This window comes from Nelusetta ayraudi, unplaced genomic scaffold, assembly GCF_046127955.1.
Source record: "Nelusetta ayraudi isolate G7.1 ecotype Tasmania unplaced genomic scaffold, CSIRO-AGI_Nayr_v1 ptg000007l, whole genome shotgun sequence".
Taxonomy (NCBI): Eukaryota; Metazoa; Chordata; class Actinopteri; order Tetraodontiformes; family Monacanthidae; genus Nelusetta; species Nelusetta ayraudi.
In genome coordinates, this window is record NW_027466057.1 from 2350001 (window position 1) to 2370041 (window position 20041).

Sequence of the window (20041 nt, forward strand, 5' to 3'; positions counted from 1 at the left end):
CAGACAAACCTCAGAATATGACAGTCGAAATTATGCATTATTATTCCAAGGGGAGAAAGAAACAGCAACTGAAGGTTTTGATGATTGTACTGGCTTCTGTTAGATGACCAGTTGTAATGAAAGAAATTTATAAAGAAAAAAAAATTAGAGATTAGATGCATGATTCTCTTTACCAATGTTTCCTACAACCCGCCTCTCCAGGCTGTCTGTGAAGGCCACATGACTGAGAAAATGCCATCTTATATTAATTGTTCTTTACTTCACTCCTTTAAAAAATTGTGCTAAAATATGATCACCAGGTCACTACTTTCCAATTGTCCAATAGGTTCCGCCTCCGTCACCCCCACATCTGACCTACACTGGATTGACTTACTTTTTCATCCTTAAAATGGTCCCTCTGACTAAGCTGTTACACTTTTCTTCTCTTCTTCCTCTTGCTTGGCGAGTCAATCATCTGCCAGGTTATCTCAGTTCAGTCTCTGGGTCATTTCTTTAAGTTCCCTTCCCCATTTGCTTCTGAGTCCTCGCTAATAAGTGTTGCCTTGTTCTGAAAACTTGCTCGTCTGAATTAGCCTTTCTCCCCTCTTGTTCCTTTCTCCCTGGCTGCCTGCCTGTCTGCGCTGCTATTTCTCTTCTTTGATTCGTTTTTTTCCCCTCCACTGCTTCTTCAGGGCAGAAGTGTCTGCGCTACAGTGCCAGAGTGTTGGACACTCAGGTGCTGATAAGTCCAAATCAGGAACAGGTTCGCTCAGAGGTGAGGGGGATGAATCTTCTTGAAGTACTTGGCAAGCTGCTGACTGGGAGATGTCTTCTAGTGCTTTGGAGTTTGAATTAGTCTATTCCTGTTTTCTGCTTGGTTCATATTTTATTGAGGTCGCTTTTCCATTCTGTTTTTGTGAAGATGTGAACCCGTCTTTCATGGGTTTATTCTGTTTGCTAACAATATAGATCAAAAAACTATCTAAAGATACATTCACTTTAAGGATACACTCATTTGTTTTGAAGGCTATGTTATTTGTTATGTCAGGGCATCTACAGTACTTAATGCTCACCTTTGACATGGGATTATAACAGAATGAAGTGGGGCGGCATATCCCACATTGTGTTTTCATCCCCCTGTTGTGCAGGTTTTGGCTCTGCTGTCCAATGAATCCGCACACAAGCTGTTGATCTTGGCGGGCCAGAGTGTGGAGGAGAGCGGGGAGCTGCTGTTTCACAGAGGACTCTTCTCGCCACACCAACTAAAACAAATACTCATTGAGCAGGTACCACGTCTTTTCATGTGACTATGACTGTTCAGGTACATTTTTTTTTAATATGTGGTCAACATAATGGCAATTAAATATTAATTTGGTTATTAAGTTATTGTGATAATAAAGTTCCACTGTCAAAATAAAGGCTTAGCATATTGTGTGTATAAGTGTTCTTATAACATTTCTTTTTATAGTTTATAGATCAAGAAGCCTCCAACTCCAAACTTAATCTGACACTCAGCTGTCCCAACATCGGCCAGTGGAGGAAGACCCTCCTGGAAAACCAGCCTTTTCAGGGTCCTTTCACACTACACATCAATCCTCCAGAGTTTCTGCCCAAGATGGAGGCTCTGGAGGGATTCACCTCCCTTATCTCCGGCACTCTTTCTACTCCATCTCCCTTTGACCTCCTGCCTCCTCCCAGCACCGTGGGTTTTCTCAAGCTGTCCCGCCCCTGCTGCTACGTGTTCCCTGCGGGCCGCGGCGACTGTGCATTTTTTGCTGTAAATGGGTTCACGATGCTTCTGGATGGCGGCTCAGATTTGCAGGCCTGTTTCTGGAAGTTGGTGCGCCACCTCGACCGGGTCGATGCTGTTCTGATAACGCATATTGGGACAGAAAACCTGCCAGGAGTCACCGCCTTCCTCGAGAGGAAAGTGGCAGAATTAGAGCTGAGCTCTGATTTCAAAGGTAAATGTTAACTCTGCAAAGATTTTTGTTTTGCCTGCTGCTTTTTTTTCCAACATCATTAATGACATTTTTTAATTGAATGTCATTGTCATGCCCATGATGCAAAAATGTTATGTTACATGCAAAAACATCTATTTTACTGCATATGCCAAGGACATGTTTGAAATCTTGAGTGTGAGTCATATATTTCTATTTCTCCGTTACTTCCTCCTAGAAGAATCCTCAAAGAGGCTGATCTCACCAGAACTTGGAGTTGTGTTCTTTAACGCACCCAACGGGTTGCATTTGGAAGAAAAACAAAGTGAGTGATGCGTTATCTATCTAAAAATGTATTTTGTTGTCCTAAGTGTCATGTAACCAATGTGTGTGTTCAAGTGATAACTTTTGGTCCTGCAACTTAGGTCTTTCCTTTGTATTAGCTTTTTGTGCCACGTTAAAAGACTTTTGGATTTTTTGGCTAACTTTTGGGAATGTGTGATAAACGTAGTGGTGCACATACTAATTTTTTCTTGCGTCTTTAGGTGATGATACTGTACTGAAGAGCATGCAACAAGCTGCTTTGACCCTGCAGCTGTTGAAAAAGTTAGAAATCACACCACAGCCCTTGTTTCGACAACAAAGTGTCCCTATCGAGCCTTTAACCCTTTTTCAGAAGATGGGAGTTGGACAACTGGATCTTTACATCCTTAGCCCTAGCAAAAACAGTCAAGAGTATCAGACGTTTATGCAAAAGTGGCCCAATGCTGGCTCACCTGCATCCAAAACCCAAACTCTACCACTAACTGCTATGACCTCAGTGTCTGCACTTCTTGTTTGGCACCCTGCGTGTCCTCAGGAGAAGGTAGTCAGGGTTCTTTTCGCTGGTGTTACCCCACAGGTCAACCTTATACAGGGCCTGGAGAAGCTTAAGGGGTTGGCCTTTCTCCAGAAACCTACAGTCACCACTGAGGACCTTGAAAGACTTGGTGAGGACAAAAAGGCCAAGAGAATGGATAGCCAGGACAGTGGAAGATCTCAAGTTCAGGAGTCAGTACCAAAACATGCGAGGGATCGTGCAGGGAAAGATAAGGGAAAGGAGGTGCTAATAAAAGAAAATGGGAGGGCAATAAATGGAGTTTCTACAAGAGATACAGAAAAGACCAGAATCAAAGAGATTGGTGTAAAGCAGAAAGCAGCAGCATCAGAGAAGAAAACTACAAAGAAAGGAGGAGTGAAAGACGGGAAGAAAGAGGAGAACAATCTGGGTAAAACTGTCCCTCCAAAACCAAAAAATGAAAACAAAACAAAGACCAAAAAGGAAGCAAAAAATGACTCCAAAACAGGTGTGAAGAAAACAAGAAAAGTGTCAGGAAAAGAGGAAAATAACAGTAGGAAGGCGCAGGCAAACACTGAACTGCCCAATAATGACTCAACTAAGCCAGAGAAAATCTCAGAGAGCTCAAGGGCAGAGCAACAGAGGCAAAATCCGGAAACAGAGTGTGAAGGGGACCCTTGTGTTTCCAAACTGTCTACCCCTGAGGATATGACAGCAGATTTTCTCAGGCTACAGGAGGAAACAAAAACAGTTATTGGGAAGCATGAACACACAAAGTTAGGAGGTGAAAAGGACACTGACAACCTTCCACTTTGTACTGAGGTTAAAGCTGATGTCAATCCGGCAAAGTCTTCTGTAGACCAACCCAAAAATGGCAACAAACAGGCAAAGGTTATAGGATTTCCATTACCCTTGAACAGTGATCCAAGGGATGAGAGCTCAGTCCAACACGACACAACCCCAACGGAATTCACCCTCCTGGATGGGGCGTTGAAGTACAGCCCTTCCTCACGACCCTCCCCGGAGAATCAAGTCCCTGGAAGTCCTGAAGAACAGACCGTAGAACCTGACTCCCCGGACTCACGGCCCAACAGCGCAGGCCACACTCCTTATTGTTTGTCCCCAGATGATGTGTGGTGCAACCGGGCCACCCTTAATAGGATTCAGGCCCAGATGGTTGACTTAGAATCTGATATGAACTCGCCAAATGAATTGTCCAGGCAAAGTGAGGGCCAATCAAACCAGGGCAAAAACAGAGAGAAGCATCTGAGTTTCCTGTCCTTGGGGTCCCTCAAGGATGGTTCCTCTGACCCCTCTCCTTCTGTTGCCACTACCACCACAACACACTCCATGCCAGCTGAGGTGAGTTCACCTCAGTCCACTGAGGTGGATGAGTCATTGTCCATGTCTTTAGAGCAGGGGCCAACCACTGTCAGCCAAAGAGATGGGGATGACGCCCTTCATCAATCCACCTCCAATGGAGTCCATTTTGGGGGGGTGTCTTTACCAGTGAGGAGATCCTCCAGAGCTTTGGGCCAGGGTTTGGAGACGGGGCGGCCTCTGGCTCCTAACTCTCTTCATTTTGAGGCTTCCGCTCACGATGTGGACCTCTGTCTGGTTTCTCCTTGTGAGTTCAAGCATTTCAAACCAGCTGACACAAATGAGTCCTCCAAAGCTGCCTTTGCGCCGCAGCATCATGGTATCAACAACAACAACCCCAAGGACATGTCGCCTAGCGAGTCAAACGTCCCAGTGTGCATGGAGGACTGCCCGTCAACCACAGTTGACGGAGCTCTGGACTCAGATGACGAGGAGTCATGCAGCGAACCGTCCAACTCTCCCCATGATCTCCATGCCAGCCAGGTGCTGCCGCAGGACCCTCCACCTGCTCCTTTCAGGGACAGTCCTCCACCGCCTCCTCATCCAGATGTCTCAATGCCTGTCCCTCAGCCTGACTCAGAAGATCATGGGCAGAGAGCTAAAACCAGGGGCATGCAAGGAAAGAAATCGGCTGTGGTGAGTAGGGGAGAAAAGGTTACCAGGGTAGTTTGTTGGAGTATCCATTAAGTAAATGTTATGTTAGTAATATATAGTAATGTTGAATGACTGATGTCCTTCCCTTGCTTTGTTTTAATGAATAGTTACATGCAGATGATTAAAGGGTGTAACATATGCAAGAGGTTAAAGAATACTATTTTGCTATAATACTGGTAAAGATTTGTTTCTTACATTCAATATTCTATCACCAAAAACCTCTTTCCCCTGAGAATACCTTAGATTAAAAAACAAACAAAGGAAGTGGAAGCTCATGCAGAATGTGGTTTTCTTGGTTGCAGGCTCAAAAATCTGGCTCAGGGAAAGGAAAGACAGGAAGCCAAGGTGGCGTCATTCAGGGGAATGTCTCCTCCGCTCGAGTCTCGTCATCCAGCGCTCGTTCAGCGCAAGCAAAGTCCTCACCAGTACCAGGTAATGTGACGTTAACACTTATTGACATTGATACATACATGCGTTTTGCCCCAGTTTGGTTTTGACTCATTTCTCCTTCGTCACAGGCTCCAAGTCTAACTCAACTGGGCAATTCTCCGCGTATGTGGATCTGGCCTATATTCCCTCCGGAGCCTCCTCTTCGACTGTCAATGTGGACTTCTTCAGATGTGTTCGCTCCTCCTGTTACATCATCAGTGGCGATAGTCCAGAGAGAGAAGAGCTGCTGAGGCAAACATTGGACGCACTGATGGAGAGCAAGGCATCCTGGCCAGAGACTGTACAGGTAAACTAACGGACACTAAATTAGTTCTTTGCTTAAAACAGCTAAAACACAACACAGCTTTCAAGGTTTCAAACCAAGTGTTTGCCTCTTGCAAAAGATTTAATAGAGTGAATACTGTCACACACAGTCTCACCAAAAATATGTAATATATAAGCCTAAAGTCTTGGTTTTAGAGTTGCTCAATGTGATAAACAGCTCATTAAACCTAAGGCAAAAATCTAAACTAAACAGAACCAGCAGCATGATGTTGTTTTGAGTAGAAAGTGATGTTACAGCGACCCGTGTGTGTGTTAATTTCCCTTCATTTTAAAACCGCTTTCTCCATCGGCACCCCCAGGTGACAGTGATTCCTACCTTTGAGTCGGTGCAGATGCAAGAGTGGTACCAGCAGACCCTGGACAAACAGAAGGAGCTTGGCATCACTGTGCTAGGATCCAACAGCACTGTCGCCATGCAAGACGAGACCTTTCCTGCTTGCAAGATAGAGTTTTAAAGCGGAGGGCTGTCAAACTACTTGCCACATCTTTTGTGGAGCCCTATACCAACTTCTCCCTTACTGTATATTAACAGATCCCCAATCAGGAGACTTGTGGGACCTGTTGCAGCTTATGACCCTTTGCGAAATAGAAGAGGCGATGATCACAGTGAGTGCAGAAGAGTCAAGTCAGTATGCAAATATGTGGGGATCTGTGCAAGAGCTGTTATTGTCGCTGTTATTAACATTGGATGCATACACGAAATGAAAGGTGGCTTGTTCTCTCAATCTAGTGAAGTATCGTACTAGTCTGTGCAAAGAGTCTCCTCTGCTACGATAAAGGGCAAATTTGCCAACTTTTCTTTAAATTCAGTCAAATGAACAAGTACAGATGCTCTGAAAAATTAAAAACAAATGTGTGAAACAGTAGCTTGTGGATACATCTTTTGGTTTTTTACTTAACTTTGTGCACCTTTGATGGAATTCCATTCACCACAGCATTTGGCCCGCTTGTTTTGTGAGCGACATACAGGATGAGCTCCGTGCTGTGTTGTATCACCGTCCGTGGCTTAGTTGTCAATGCAGAGAGATAAAAAAAGAAAAAAGACAACAACAAAAATAATTCTTGTTGGATTAGACCCTATTTGATGTTTAAGGGCAATAATTGCCTTCTACATTTGAGATGAACAGAATCTCAGTGTGAACAGCGATTAGCAGATTGCAATTAATAGCATTATGCCAAGTTTTAAGGTGTGTCGCATGCAGCCACTGAAAGTCATTAAATCAAAGGAGCAGGAAATGTTAGATGACCTCACCAGAGGTCAAATTTAGGTTGTATCAAAATAATTCAAAAATGTATGTTTTGTAAATATAGATTAAAAAAATGTTTTTATTTAGATTGAAGATAAAATCACCTGGATACAAGCAAATGCTTTCCTGTATTTATAATATGATAACCATTGATTTATGTGGCTGTTGTATAATTTTCCAACAAAATGTGGTCATATGAAAGAGGAAAAGCATACTGTACTAAATTTTTCTAAAAAAGGAGTGGATATAATTAATAAATTGGTGTCTACTTTTGTTGAAATTGAGCAAGAGTTCTTTTGCCGTGGGAATATAAAACAACACAATTCTCAGTACTTTAATCTGTATCTTAAAATGTAATTGATCACGTAGTTCAGGAAATCATGAAGGAACTGCTGATAAGCACTTTGTAGAGAAAGGGATTTTGAATTCCCTTTGCCTTTTTTAAAAAATGTTTTAAGTAGAATGATTTTATTTTGTGGCACTGTGTAAATAATTTAGGACTGTTTCTCTTTGTTGCTGTTATGCCTATGAGAGGAATATTACACACAACAACTGAATGTGCTTTCTCAATACCAAAGCATGATATTACAAAGACACAACCGACAACTTTCAAGTCTGTCCCAGTGGAAAAAAAATATGCCTTCATCTTTTACTTGATGATGATTGATAATGATTGAGTAATGTTATTTCTCGTTTACAGTCATTTGTTGTTGTTTTTCACTAAATGTTTTACACCCCCAGACTTTATCACCCTCTTCTGTCCCCCCCCTCCTAATTGTTAAAAACTTACAACTTACAACATACCATGTGTCACTGGACAGTTTAAGGGGTTAAATTAAACAAAAAACTAAATCTTTCATAGCCGCGTGAATTGTAACTTGTGTCCTGCATGTAAAAGAAAAAAGGGAAAAAGGTATAAACTGTATGTAAACGTATGCTGTTTCAATCATGACATTCATGAGGCATGAGAGCAAAGCACTATGGGAAAGCAGGGTGAACACTGAAAAGAACCTTGTGATGTCTAGGAGATGTTTTAATAAAGAATGTGCACCATCTAAAGACTTTCTAGAGTCGTGAATGTTTAAGACAAAACTGCATCAGAAATATTGTGCTGTTTTTCTTCTTTCATTTTAAAATATCAGCAATCAAGGGAGATTTTTTTTAATTTTTATTACAGATTCATTTTATTTTAGTCACTTCTTACACCAGGTTTTGCCTCCCAGTTGCGATCACAGAGATTGTTCAGGCTATTTTTCCTTCTAATATTGTGGTCCCTGTTTTCTTTTTATATCAATTAGTGGCTTTTGACCTTCCTTCTTGAGAATACCTCATTCTTTGTAATTTTTGCAAACAACAGGTCATTGTAAATCCCTGCAGGGTCACTTTCCATCGTGCCACTTAATGTGTTAAATGAACTGCGTGGGCTGTACTTTCCACGCTCTCTGGAAATAAAATCAAAGGTTTTTCCTGAAAGTCCTCTTCTCATTCAGAACAACTCTAGTCCCAACACTTTTTTTAGTTTGAAGTCCTTAATATAGCCACTTCTGCACTCGAATAAAAAAAACCAATTAATAACACTGTGATCTAATGTTTTTTTTTATGTCTGTTTATCAAGTGTGCTTAAGTTAATAAGATTCTAAATTGATAAAAAGTTTACCTGATTCTTTCAATTTCAATTGGAAGTTATGTCCTGCCCATATTTCTATAGCAGCATGTTGCACAAATTACTCTCTCATCTTGTTGTGTTTTTTTTTATTTCATCATAAACATTCATGATTCACATGCAAGTTATGAAAAAAAAAGTTCATTCAACTGCGTTTACAACAACAAAAACACAGAAAGGGTTCGTCACAAAAAGGGTTCGTCAAGTTTCGGTTTTTACAACCAAAACTCTGCTGGTCACTTAACGGGCCGATCACCAACACATCAAGTCCTTGCAGTGGGCTCTATTGTTTTGAGTCCCCACCCACTCACACCACGTGTTGTCACAATAAGGTCCCTATCAGCCAATCAGAGAGCTCGGCTACTTTCGGTGCTGTCGCCTCAGTTTCAGCACCTCCTTCCCGGACAGAGACCGGACTGGACGGAGCTGCTACCGTTACATGAAGAAATAAATGCATAAAAGCGACAAAGACAACTTATTGTAAATTGGTCTTATGAAATTAAAGTACTAAAGTGACTGTGCATTTACTTTATAAAAGTTTTTTTTGACATAATTTCACCAGAAATATTCCTGATGAACAACACATGTATCCATCAGTCAACAACGGTTCTCTCAACGATTTGTCCTTTTCAATCAAAACGCCGGAGTTCCCTTTGCAGCATTAAAAAAAAAAAAAAAAAAGTCCTGTGCAAACTTGACTACAGCTCAATGTTCTCTTCGGCTCCCACGACGCGCAGTCTTATCAAATGAAGAGTCAAGCACCATGTCATGTTAAGATACCTTGAAATGTTGGCATCGTAACAATAATAAAAAGTCCAAGATTCAAAAATAGATTCCAATTTGACTTGGATAGAACATTTCCAAAACTGGGGCAAAAAATGGTTGAAAGATTTTCCTCCCCACTGCAACTGAGTCCTCTGCTCGGTCAAAACACTCCGCCCACGTCAACTGCAGAGCATCCCTGCACGTGCGGCTGCGGGTCCTGGCCGTCTGAACCCTGAAGGTTCTCGTTTTTCTCCGGAGTGTCGTACAGGACGATTTCAGGCACCCACTGGTTGAGAAGTCGTTTCTCCCGGTAGTAGCTCTCCACCTCCTGCAGCCTGCAGTGGTCAGCCTGGGGGTTCTGCACAGACAGAGATGGGCACACGGCTCAATTACATTTTCGAAACCATTTTTTCTTTGTGTTTTTCACAGTATCGTTTGCATCAGTGCAACTCACCGTAACCAAAATGCAGTGGAAATCTTGTTGCTCGTTCTGGTTCTGGTTGCCGTCCGTGGCGGCGCCCAACAGGTGCTGGAGCCGCCTCAATCCCCACACCCGCAGGATGGTGAAATCGTTCTCGTGGAAGAAGGCCTGCATCAGCGTGAAGTGGATCTGCAGAGCCACGTCGTCTGTGTCGTCGGCCGCCAGCAAGCACAGGACCGCGCAGTCCGGATCGCTGCGTGGGGAACAAAAGGAGAACATGATCACCTGCACACACGCTTAATGTGGTCTGAATTGTGGCGGGAGTTTTTTTTCTTTCTTCTAAACTTACGCAGTGAGAACTTTGGCAGATTCATAGAGGCCAACGACCAGGCAGTTTTGCCTCTGCGCCTTCACCAGCAGCTCCTCCAGGGCCAGGCCTACAGTTTGCATCCTGTGTGAAGGGAAACGGAGCAAACCTTTAGTTTTTAGGTGAAAACAGTCGCTCAGCTGCACAGAATGTATAGCGCATGAGATGTATTCACTCCTATAATTATTTTTATTTTTTACACTGACATAAATAATGTCAGATGCTGCAGAAAAATCGTGAAAAAACATTAATGAAAAGAAAACTGACCTGGTGTCCATGCTCCTCTCTGGATGCTGCAAGACTGAAATAATCCCAGTGATGTAAATGAAAAAGAAGAGGAAATAAACGCAACACGAAGTATTCCGGAGTATTCCTGTGCCCAGTGCCCGCAACACCAGTCTCTTTCTGCCATCTTTGCGACGGGCGGCCTTTATAGGGCAGAGCAGAATGAACTCCCCAAAAAGTAGCCAGAGCTCTCTGATTGGCTCAGAACCAGTCCAACGCCTCTATTCTGAGGACCATCGTGAATGCGTGATTACATCGGGTGGTCGATTTTTGCACAACAATAGAAGCCACTCCGAGGACGTGATGTGTTTGTGATCACCGCGCAAAGTGATCAGCAGAGTTTTGATTGGGACAACCGAAACCTTTTGATGAAAGGGTTTCGATGTTTTGTTTTGGGTTTTTTTTGCCCATGCTTGCACAGAATGAACACCTTTATTTTAATAACTTGCATGCAAAATGATCAACACTGCTGATAAAACAGCGACCAATGCACTTAAAATTCACAAAGTGTTGTATATATATTATACAACATATTAAGAAATATGCAGAGGACATAAATAAAAATAATTACACATTTTAAACCTATTTAAACTCGCATTAAACCATAGGACATGTGAAAATAATCACAGTGCAGGAGTAAAATTAGAGGTGCAATTTTTAAAGAACAACTTTTGTTTCGTCAACCTTTTGTAATTGTGTTCCCACTTTAAAACCAAACAATGCATAAAATGATTGTGACTTTTTTCTCTTTTTTTCAGGGACAGCAGCAGTGAGTAAATAAGAATTATCTTGTACTCTTCTGTATCTTGTACAGTTTATGTTGTTATATTCTGCAAAGCGACTGTGGGTTGTTGAAAAGCGCTATATAAATGAAATAAGTTATAACAATAATAATAATAATAATAATAATAATAATAATAATAATAATAATGAAGGGTTAGGCACGTTATGTTGTGATCATGAGTTGTATTGTTATAAAAAAGTATTTTCTGTGCCATTTAAAACAAACAAATAAGCAAACTAAAAACAGCAGCAGCAACAACAACAACAACAATCTATGCAGTTACTGTTTTAGGTTTAATTGTTATTAAATGCCAACACGTTTCAAGGGAGCCTTCACAGACTGTCCCTCAGCTGAAAAGGAGGAAGCAAACAAAATATATGATTCATCCGGATGACTGCAGCCATTATTTATTTATTTATGTATTTATTTAATTTTGGCACTTTTAGTCCTCCCTAACATTCAGGCTAGATTTCATTTTTAAATGAGCGCAATAGCGTAGCCAACATTCTTATGAAAATGGTTAGAGACCCACTGAAAGTAGGGAGGCGTAGGGCGGCCCTTCCCCGCCAATTGTTTCAATTGGTTTTACAACACATTCAATACTGAAGACCACACTTAACGCTCCATTAGAGCCTCTGCTGTCCTTCCTCGGCATAAACCAACTCATTCACAGCCTTACCCTCCCATCTTAAGTCACTTGGGGGACGGTTCTGAAGTACCAGTTTAATCACTGTCTATATGTGCAGTTAACAGTTCAAAGAAACAGAAACCAGCCTGCCCTCAAACATTTTGATGGCAGGGACCCCTTTCAGGTGGAAGTCTTTCTCAAGGATACCCTTTTAGTAGTCCATAGGATTTTTTTTCTGGGTGAAAACCTGAAATAATTTCAACCTAAATACGTGTTTCATAAAGCTGCACTTAAACACATTACATAAAAAAGAAAGAAAAAAGAAACAAACGTTTAAAACTGTTTTTTTGCATTTCATTTTCAAGCCTCCACAGAGACATCGTTACAAGTCTGGATCAGCACTCAAGACGTGCTTAGTTGGTTCATCTTCATTAAGGAACTCACTGCCCTTTATTTAAGCCATTGGCAGGAAATTAAACGACACTGCAGTGGTCATATTAAACCACATTAAGAGGATGAGCTCCCGTGGTTTTCCTCACCATTTCACTTGTGGGGTTTCTTTGAGCTGCCGTTGTTTTGGCCGCTCTCGCCTGTCTGGTTTCATTTTTTCATCTCAACAACCTGCAGACAAAGCAAGCCCTCTAAAGTTGTATTCTAACCGAGGTAACTGTCGTTACATTCGTATATAGTCATGTTATTAGGTTACTTAAACCGGTTCACAGTCACTCGATGAACCGGACGGACCTACACACGTGTGCGCTGCGCTGATGATTAGATCAGCTACGGAAGCTGCAGCCACTTCCTTCGCTGTCACCGAGCTGAGTGACATTTTTACGCAGTGCGTCACTATCAGTTCTTGAGGTTGTATCGTCCTAAACCAAAAACTGAGGGAGTGTTTCCCATCCCGTTCTGTCGCGGGTCAAATGACCAATTTTAAAGAAACAACAACAACATGGCACCTGTTTTTATAAGCACTATCTGCAATGCTCATTAATACAAACCAAAATAAATTGCGTCTTACACAATTTAAATTTTTGATGCAGACCTGGAGGTTAAAAAAAAAGCTTCACGTGATTTAAATTTTTTTCACTGGAACAATGGCTTGGACGCAATTATTCTGCACTTTTATCATCATTTGCATGGAGACCAGGACAACATTCTCAATACATTTTGACACAGACTAGAGAGAACTGGTGATCCCTCTCCCATCAGACTTGTCTGCTGTTCTTCCTCTCAACATACAGCCCTGCCCTTCACGCCCCTGTCCTCCCTCTTTTCAGACTATTGTTGACCTGTTGAGGTCCTGCCTCAACACTTCACACCTTCATTAATCTTCTGTCTGAACAGCCACTGTAGAGGGAGGGAGGGAAGGAGGAAGGGAGAGGGGGACCGACCCCCCCTCCCTCCATGGAACATCATTTATTTGGTATGGTATGGCTTTATTGTCATTGCAACATGTAAACATGTACAATGAAATTGTGCAATCCCCGTCCAAACATATGAAGTACAAATACAATACAACAGTAAAGACAGGACTGGAAGATTTAGCATTTTCAGTGGGGGGCAGAAAGGGGAGAACAAAAGGGGAGAGGAGGAGAAAAAAAGACTCTGAAACTATTTTCCTGGGAGGGAATACAGTGTGGGAAAAACCTTAGCAACACAAGCACATGTAAGACATTGCAAACATAGAAACTCGATACCGAGGCTGTTATTTTATAAACAACAAAACCAAGAACATTTTGAGCACATGTGAGATATCGCTTTTAATGAAATTATTTTTGTTTACAAGCTATGTGTAAGTCTCCGTAATTACTCAAATAGATTTATTTTTTTTCATCCAGGTGTTAAAATGTTTTGGCACTTTTGCCGCATTGTGTAATCATTTGCATGGAGAACGGGACACCATTCTCAATAAATTCTTATACAGATTAGAGAGAACATGAGTTGTGGAGTGTCTAGGTCAGGAGTGGACAAACCTTTTGACTCGTGGGCCACAATGGGTTAAAAAATTGACAGAAGGGGCGGAAGCAGGAGCAGGTGTGTTTTGGTGACCCTCCTCATTGGAGGAAAAATATATCACATGTAGAAACGTGTGCATTCATGTCTATTGAAAATGGAACAAAAGTTTTACAAAAAAATCTCAGTTTTTGAAGCTCCACGGTATTTAACTCTTTACTTGAGCAGGGAACCATCAGCAGGGACTCCATTAGGCCACTAGGTCATTATATTAGCTTCAAACTAATATAATGACCTATATTGTCATTATACATACTGTAGTCTATAATGAATTAAGCTGTATATATTTTTTCAATAAACATTAGTATGTGTGTGGTGTACCATACCACAAAAATGGCAGAGGCAGTCAGACAGAAATGGTTGATCCATGGAACATCATTTATTTGATAAACAACAAAACCAAGAACATTTTGAGCACATCTGAGATATCTCTTACACAATTCTATGCTCATCAGTTCCGGAGAAGGTTGGACGGACACCCTCCGCGGACCTGTAGAGGTCCAACCCATCTTGTTGCCCCTCAAGCTCCTCATTTTCAAAGAAGCTGTCTGCAAAGTTGAGCATCAGCTCAATGGCTGAAAACAGGAGGATGTCCGTGTCCTGGTCCAGTTCCAGCAGGTCACAGTAGTTCTTCACAGGCAGAATGCAGGACAAGGGGATCCCGAGGCACTCACTCAACTCCCGCGCCTGACAACCAGGACATTATCACATGACTTTACGACACACCGGAGAATATTTTACTTTTCAGAGTGATTTTTTTCCCTCTCTCACCGTCTTCTGAATGTAAGCACTGTGATAAACATTCTTTATGTCTTCTGCCACCAGAGGGCAGGCCTCATCCACTTTGGTCATCAGCAGAATCTGGGGGAGTCCTGTAAGGCAAAAGCAAAAAAAAAAAGCAAAATTCGATCACAAGAGGGCAAACTGATTTAAAAAGTTGTAAAAGAAAGACAATTGTACACAAGATAGAAGTTGAACATCATGGCAACAGAAGTTAAGGGTTCTTGAAGGACGCCATGATACGTGTGCCTACCCAGCCGGTTGGTCTTTTTCCGTATTACTGCAAATTTGTCCACCATTTTCTGGCTGAGGAGGGACACCTTGCAAGCGTCTATGACGTAAACCACACAGTGAATCTTGTCGGCCAGCGTCGCATGCTTCCTAAACCCAGGACTGTCCGACAGGATGGGAGCAGAAGGGTTGAACTGGGATGCAAGAAAAATGCAGGCGCATGTGTGTTTGTTATTTAACAGCACAACAGGGTTGACAGGAACTGGATATTTTTCCTTTTGTTGTTGTATTTGTCTGAGACCTGGTAACGATCTTTCACATGGCCCTGGTAGATGTTGATGAGATCCTCGATGTCCAGACCAGTTTCGGCCATTTCCTCCAGCCCCATGGTGTCACACAGTACCAGCGGCAACGCTTGGCCGCCCTTCCTGGCCTTGATGGTGTAGGTGCGGAACTAAAATACGATAAATAAGCAGGTTTGGTGTTTGAACTCATTATTAATAAAGTTTGAAAAGGCTGAACATGTCTCCGTCGCTAAGGTGTGTTGTGACTTGTGGTATTATGGGTGATGCTGAAAAGTTACGTCACAAGTTTTAGGGAAATTGTCTTGCCCAAGGCAGCATCTGGGGGAACATCTTACTTTTTGCAAACTTTTTGAATTACATTTTATTTAAATCAGTCTATAATCCTACAATTGGTTTTTAAGACGAGGCTTTATTTTCTGCTGGTACCTGATTGGTCAGGCTCCTGTCTGCTGTCCCAGCGATGGCCTGGCATGTCATATTGCCACGGAATGCCGAGTTGATGGAGTTGAAGAAACTGGATTTGCCAGCGCCGACTGGGCCGACCAACAGCACTCGGACTTGTTGGACTACGTTTATATCTGGCTTGTAGGTCTGGATGGTCTCCTTCAGCGTTTGCCATCTCCTGCAGCACACAAGCACAGACAGTGATCTACAAAAGTATTTGCATTCTGCTGCAGCTTTAAGCGTTCTAGTAGATAACGGTTCAGCATTTGCTGCAAGGGTTGATAAATTGTCTATGCCACATACTGCTTTGTCCACTGCATGTTCCTCCAGGGTTTGAGAAGCCGAGTACCCAACGCTACAAAGACAAAAATAAAATTATAACAAAAACAACATTTTAAAAACATTTTAAGTCTGACTCAAAAATGGTGCACTGGAGTTATTTCAAAATTCCAGTTCAACCTGCAGTGCAGTGAGGAGCACTGATTGTTGTCACCCACCTTCAGCTCGATAGACCTCAAGCTCAGTCAGCGCCAAGTCATTTCCATGCATTGCTTCTTCCTCAAACTGGAAGCAGGTCCCTGGGTTGGACTCAATTTCAGGTTCGTCGCCATCCAGGAACACCAGGGCACCAAAATTCGGCCCGGCTTCACCATTGGTGAACGCACACTGTCCACTGATACCAGCCACCTTCAGCGGTTTGTTTTGGTTTGGTGGGATGCTGTAGAGGAAAGCCTCTTCGTCGGTGACCTCCTCATCTTCTTTGTTGTGGTCCTGGGATGTGTAGGCTCCAAAGACAAACCCAGCGGCGTTGTAGGCAACGATGACGGTGGGCCCCTGATTGTCACAGTATTTGTGGAAGCTTTCACTGGTAAAGCCGTGGACGGTGGCCTTGTACAGCAGGTGCAGTCTGACATGACCAAGGAGGGAAAGCAGCTTCTTCTGCTGCTCTGCAGTCAGACTGGATGTGACCTGAGACATAGCTTTTTAAATGAAGAACAACGTTTCAAATTCTTTCAGTCGACTTACATTTAATACACTCACATACTAGATACTTAGATTACAGTTCATTTGACACGTTTAATGAGTCCAAAGACACGACACAGTGGCTTTGCACATAGCTAATATAACGGTTACCGGGATGTGGCTTCCGTGGACAACTATATGTAGCTGAAATGACGATGGAGGCGTAGCCTTTCCTTCACTGGGTCATGCAGCTATTTTATTAAACATCTAATGTGTTGCTGTTCACACTTTTTTCCATTTTTATATATATATATTTATATATATATATAAATCGAAATCGAAACGTTAAATCTAAATCGAAATGTTAAATCGAAATCGAAATGTTAAATCTAAATGTTACACCTAAATGTTTCGGGTGAAATTAAACATTTAGCTAATATGCAAATTCAAGCTGCCGGCAACCCGGAAGTACCACAATAAAAGCTTGACGATGTTGAACTCTGTTTTTAGTGTCAAATAACGAATAAACAACTATATTTTCTGGAGAAACTGCCTCTTGGACATAGATTGGTGGTTTTAAGTCCCCAAAATAACAAACCCGTTTGGAGAAACTATGTTTTACGAGTACCTTGAGTGTTTAGTGTCACTTAATTTTGTGCGGGACTTGCGCAGCAGAGCTTGCTGTCTCTCGACTTACAACCCTAAGCCCCTACAACCAGCCACAATGGTGTGGCTCATGAACCTGCGTCTGCCTCCATAATATGGTGCTCCGTTTGTAAAGTTTTTCATGCTTAAAATAACAGCAACATTTGTTTCGTATAGCCACCAAAACGGCTGTGCCGTTTTTTTCTGCCAGCACCGAGTCGGACATGTTAGCAGTGTATGCATGACCACGGCTGTGGAGGCAGGCGCAGGTTCATGAGCCACACCCTTGTCGCTGGTTGTAGGGGCTACAGGTCGTAAAACTAAGTGACACTAAACACTCAAGGTACTCGTAAAATATAGTATCTCCAAACGGGTTTGTCATTTTGGGTACTTATAATCACTCGTAATCTATGTCCAAGAGGCAGTTTCTCCAGAAAATCATAGTTAGTATAGTATAGTAGTTGTTTATTCGTTATTTGACACTAAGTTCCACATCGTCGAGCTTTTATTGTGGTACTTCCGGTTGCCGGCAGCTTAAATTTGCATATTAGCTAAATGTTTAGTTTCACCCGAAACATTTAGGTGTAACATTTAGATTTAACATTTAGATTTAGATTTCACACATTTAACAATTCGATTTAGCATTTCATGTTTCGATTTAGATTTAAAATTTAGATTTAGCATTTAGATTTAGATTTAACATTTATATGTAGCATTTAGACTTTAGACCCGCGTCCCACCTCCTTCCTCCGGCTCGCTGTGCCCTTCGACCCCCCCCCCCTCTGACGGTGCGGCAGGACGGGTTTCTCGGCCTTCAGCCTCCGAATCGGCATCGCGGCCGTTTTACCTTCGCACGCTGGCGACCGCGGCGCAACCGCTGTGCAGAAAAGAGAGGAAGGGGGAAAAACCCAGCCGATGAAAGCCGTGGCTCCGCTGCACACTGCGAGCACAATCAAATTTAATTATAAGGTAATAAGGTAAGCGGCTAAGGAAGAAGGCATAAACGAAAGGTGAAAGTAAGCTCCCCCCCCCCCCCCCTTTAAAATGTTTCTTAAAGAAAGATCTGATTCTGTGAAAATATCAGGCAACTGATACACTTAGAAATGACAAACACTTACCTCTGGCAGTGAAATAAGTGCAGACAGTTTTGAAAGCTGCTGACCAACGACGATCTTAACTTGTTTCTCCGATAACACGAGGGACGACGCTGAAGTTCGCAACGCATTCGCCGAGGTGCTTCCGCGGTGCTTCTCGGTTTCGATTTGAAGTTGCAAAAGGAAAGCAAATGGGGGACACTAGGACCCATGAGTTTGTAAGAGGCACTTTATAAAGGAAATCAGGAAATAAAGGAAAAAACGGAGACTTTCAAGGTGTCGTTTGTTCTGGTTACCTATACCGACAGTTTCAAATAAATAAATAAATAGATAAATAAATAAATGTATTTTAGGCGACGAGTCTAATAATCCCCTTAAGTGTTTTCTTTTAAAATACTTTATCAGCACAGTGTTTGCACCTTACAGCCACAGTTTTTCCCTTCAATATGTTTTAATCTCATGTTGTTTTATAATATTTTAGATTTATAATTGGAAATCTGTGCCTTTTCCTGGAACACCACTATTAATATAATGTCTGGTGCTATTGATAAATCCTTTTATTATTTTGGTTTGCTCAGACGTTTGTAGTAGTTCTGGTGTGGTTTTGTTTATTTATTAAATTGGCTCCAAAAGGCCTGTGGGCTTTTTATTTCATGTTACTTGCTTCATACAATTGGATAATTTATGTTTACAAAAGCCTCTGTCCTTTTTCCTTTATTGGGAACCCCTAGTGTAGTTGGACACTCAGGTGCTAATATGTCATCTACTTCTTTTTGTGTAAATTGCAGGCTTGTTTTGATATCTTGTAACTCTCTGGATAATGTATCTAGTCTTGAGTTGGTTGAGTCCATAATGTTTCTCACAAAGCCTCTGAAGGTGTCGCTTTGTTGTTGTAGCAAGGCTAAAAACGTCTCCTTCTGCTGTTGAAGCAATTTGCTTCCCTGTGAAAGAGGCATAACCCCCTCATCCGTCTTTGCCTCGGTCTTTGAGCCTCTGGCTGGCATTTTGAATGCCTCCAGAGGTTACGATGAACACCGCTGCTGGGGATCGAGGAGGCAGCCCCGTTGCCCGAGGCTCGGTGATGGACGCCGCCGCTCCGCCACCCGAGGACTGGTGTGGGTCGATGCCGCGTACGCTAGCAGGGGCAGCTCCACTGGCCGAGGCCCGGCCATCACCGCAACATTTGGCACGCTTGTTTTGTGAGCGACATACAGGATGAGCTTGTGGAAATTCTTGTTGGATTTGACCCTATTTGATGTTTAAGGGCAATAATTGCCTTCTACATTAGAGATCTGGATACAAGCAAATGCTTTCCTGTTTTGCCGTGGGAATATAAAACAACACAATTCTCAGTACTTATTTAATCTGTATCTTAAAATGTAATTGATCACTTAGTTCAGGAAATCATGAAGGAACTGCTGATAAGCACTTTGTAGAGAAAGGGATTTTGAATTCCCTTTGCCTTTTTTAAAAAATGTTTTAAGTAGAAGGATTTTATTTTGTGGCACTGTGTAAATAATTTAGGACTGTTTCTCTTTGTTGCTGTTATGCCTATGAGAGGAATATTACACACAACAACTGAATGTGCTTTCTCAATACCAAAGCATGATATTACAAAGACACAACCGACAACTTTCAAGTCTGTCCCAGTGGAAAAAAAAATATGCCTTCATCTTTTACTTGATGATGATTGATAATGATTGAGTAATGTTATTTCTCGTTTACAGTCATTTGTTGTTGTTTTTCACTAAATGTTTTACACCCCCAGACTTTATCACCCTCTTCTGGCTATTTTTCCTTCTAATATTGTGGTCCCTGTTTTCTTTTTATATCAATTA

General features: G+C 42.0%; 4 protein-coding genes across 5 annotated transcripts in view; 2 read left to right on the forward strand and 2 right to left on the reverse strand.

Annotated features, from left to right (window-relative positions):
- The window catches only part of map1sb (microtubule-associated protein 1Sb), a 9259-nt gene extending 1388 nt beyond the window's left edge, over positions 1 to 7871 (forward strand). The window contains exons 3-10 of one of the 2 annotated variants that reach the window (XM_076017793.1): positions 672 to 754; positions 1128 to 1265; positions 1448 to 1943; positions 2161 to 2244; positions 2465 to 4773; positions 5094 to 5223; positions 5310 to 5527; positions 5865 to 7871. In XM_076017793.1, coding sequence (XP_075873908.1) covers positions 672 to 754; positions 1128 to 1265; positions 1448 to 1943; positions 2161 to 2244; positions 2465 to 4773; positions 5094 to 5223; positions 5310 to 5527; positions 5865 to 6020 — 3614 coding nt within the window. In that variant the 3' untranslated portion in view covers positions 6021 to 7871. Of the gene's footprint in view, positions 1 to 671; positions 755 to 1127; positions 1266 to 1447; positions 1944 to 2157; positions 2245 to 2464; positions 4774 to 5093; positions 5224 to 5309; positions 5528 to 5864 lie in introns of both variants that reach the window. The other variant, XM_076017792.1, reaches the window with a different exon arrangement.
- Positions 1 to 20041, forward strand: part of LOC142883143 (inositol-3-phosphate synthase 1-A-like) — a 135364-nt gene that overhangs the window by 91444 nt on the left and 23879 nt on the right. The window lies entirely within an intron of this gene.
- LOC142883028 (growth arrest and DNA damage-inducible protein GADD45 beta-like) lies at positions 9154 to 10411 on the reverse strand. The gene is made up of 4 exons (XM_076017604.1): positions 10296 to 10411; positions 10011 to 10112; positions 9695 to 9914; positions 9154 to 9598 (listed from the first exon to the last, which is right to left on the reverse strand). Exons 1-4 carry the CDS (start codon positions 10304 to 10306, stop codon positions 9401 to 9403), a joined length of 531 nt encoding a protein of 176 aa, XP_075873719.1. The 5' UTR covers positions 10307 to 10411; the 3' UTR covers positions 9154 to 9400.
- On the reverse strand, positions 14106 to 18363 carry LOC142883139 (interferon-induced protein 44-like). Its single transcript, XM_076017794.1, has 8 exons — positions 18228 to 18363; positions 15999 to 16481; positions 15805 to 15856; positions 15484 to 15679; positions 15054 to 15206; positions 14775 to 14946; positions 14513 to 14613; positions 14106 to 14428 (listed from the first exon to the last, which is right to left on the reverse strand). Exons 2-8 carry the CDS (start codon positions 16477 to 16479, stop codon positions 14174 to 14176), a joined length of 1410 nt encoding a protein of 469 aa, XP_075873909.1. The 5' UTR covers positions 16480 to 16481; positions 18228 to 18363; the 3' UTR covers positions 14106 to 14173.

Excerpts from the sequence above, each read along its gene's own strand:
- LOC142883028 (XM_076017604.1), bottom strand. Across the intron at positions 9,915-10,010 it reads TCTGCCAAAGTTCTCACTGC|CGATCCGGACTGCGCGGTCC; the intron begins GTAAGTTTAGAA and ends TTCCCCACGCAG. Across the intron at positions 9,599-9,694 it reads TCCACTGCATTTTGGTTACG|AACCCCCAGGCTGACCACTG; the intron begins GTGAGTTGCACT and ends CTGTCTGTGCAG.
- LOC142883139 (XM_076017794.1), bottom strand. The coding sequence starts at position 16,479 with ATGTCTCAGGTCACATCCAGTCTGACTGCAGAGCAGCAGAAGAAGCTG. Across the intron at positions 15,680-15,804 it reads AACATGCAGTGGACAAAGCA|GAGATGGCAAACGCTGAAGG; the intron begins GTATGTGGCATA and ends TGTGTGCTGCAG. Across the intron at positions 14,614-14,774 it reads GAAAAAGACCAACCGGCTGG|GACTCCCCCAGATTCTGCTG; the intron begins GTAGGCACACGT and ends TTTGCCTTACAG.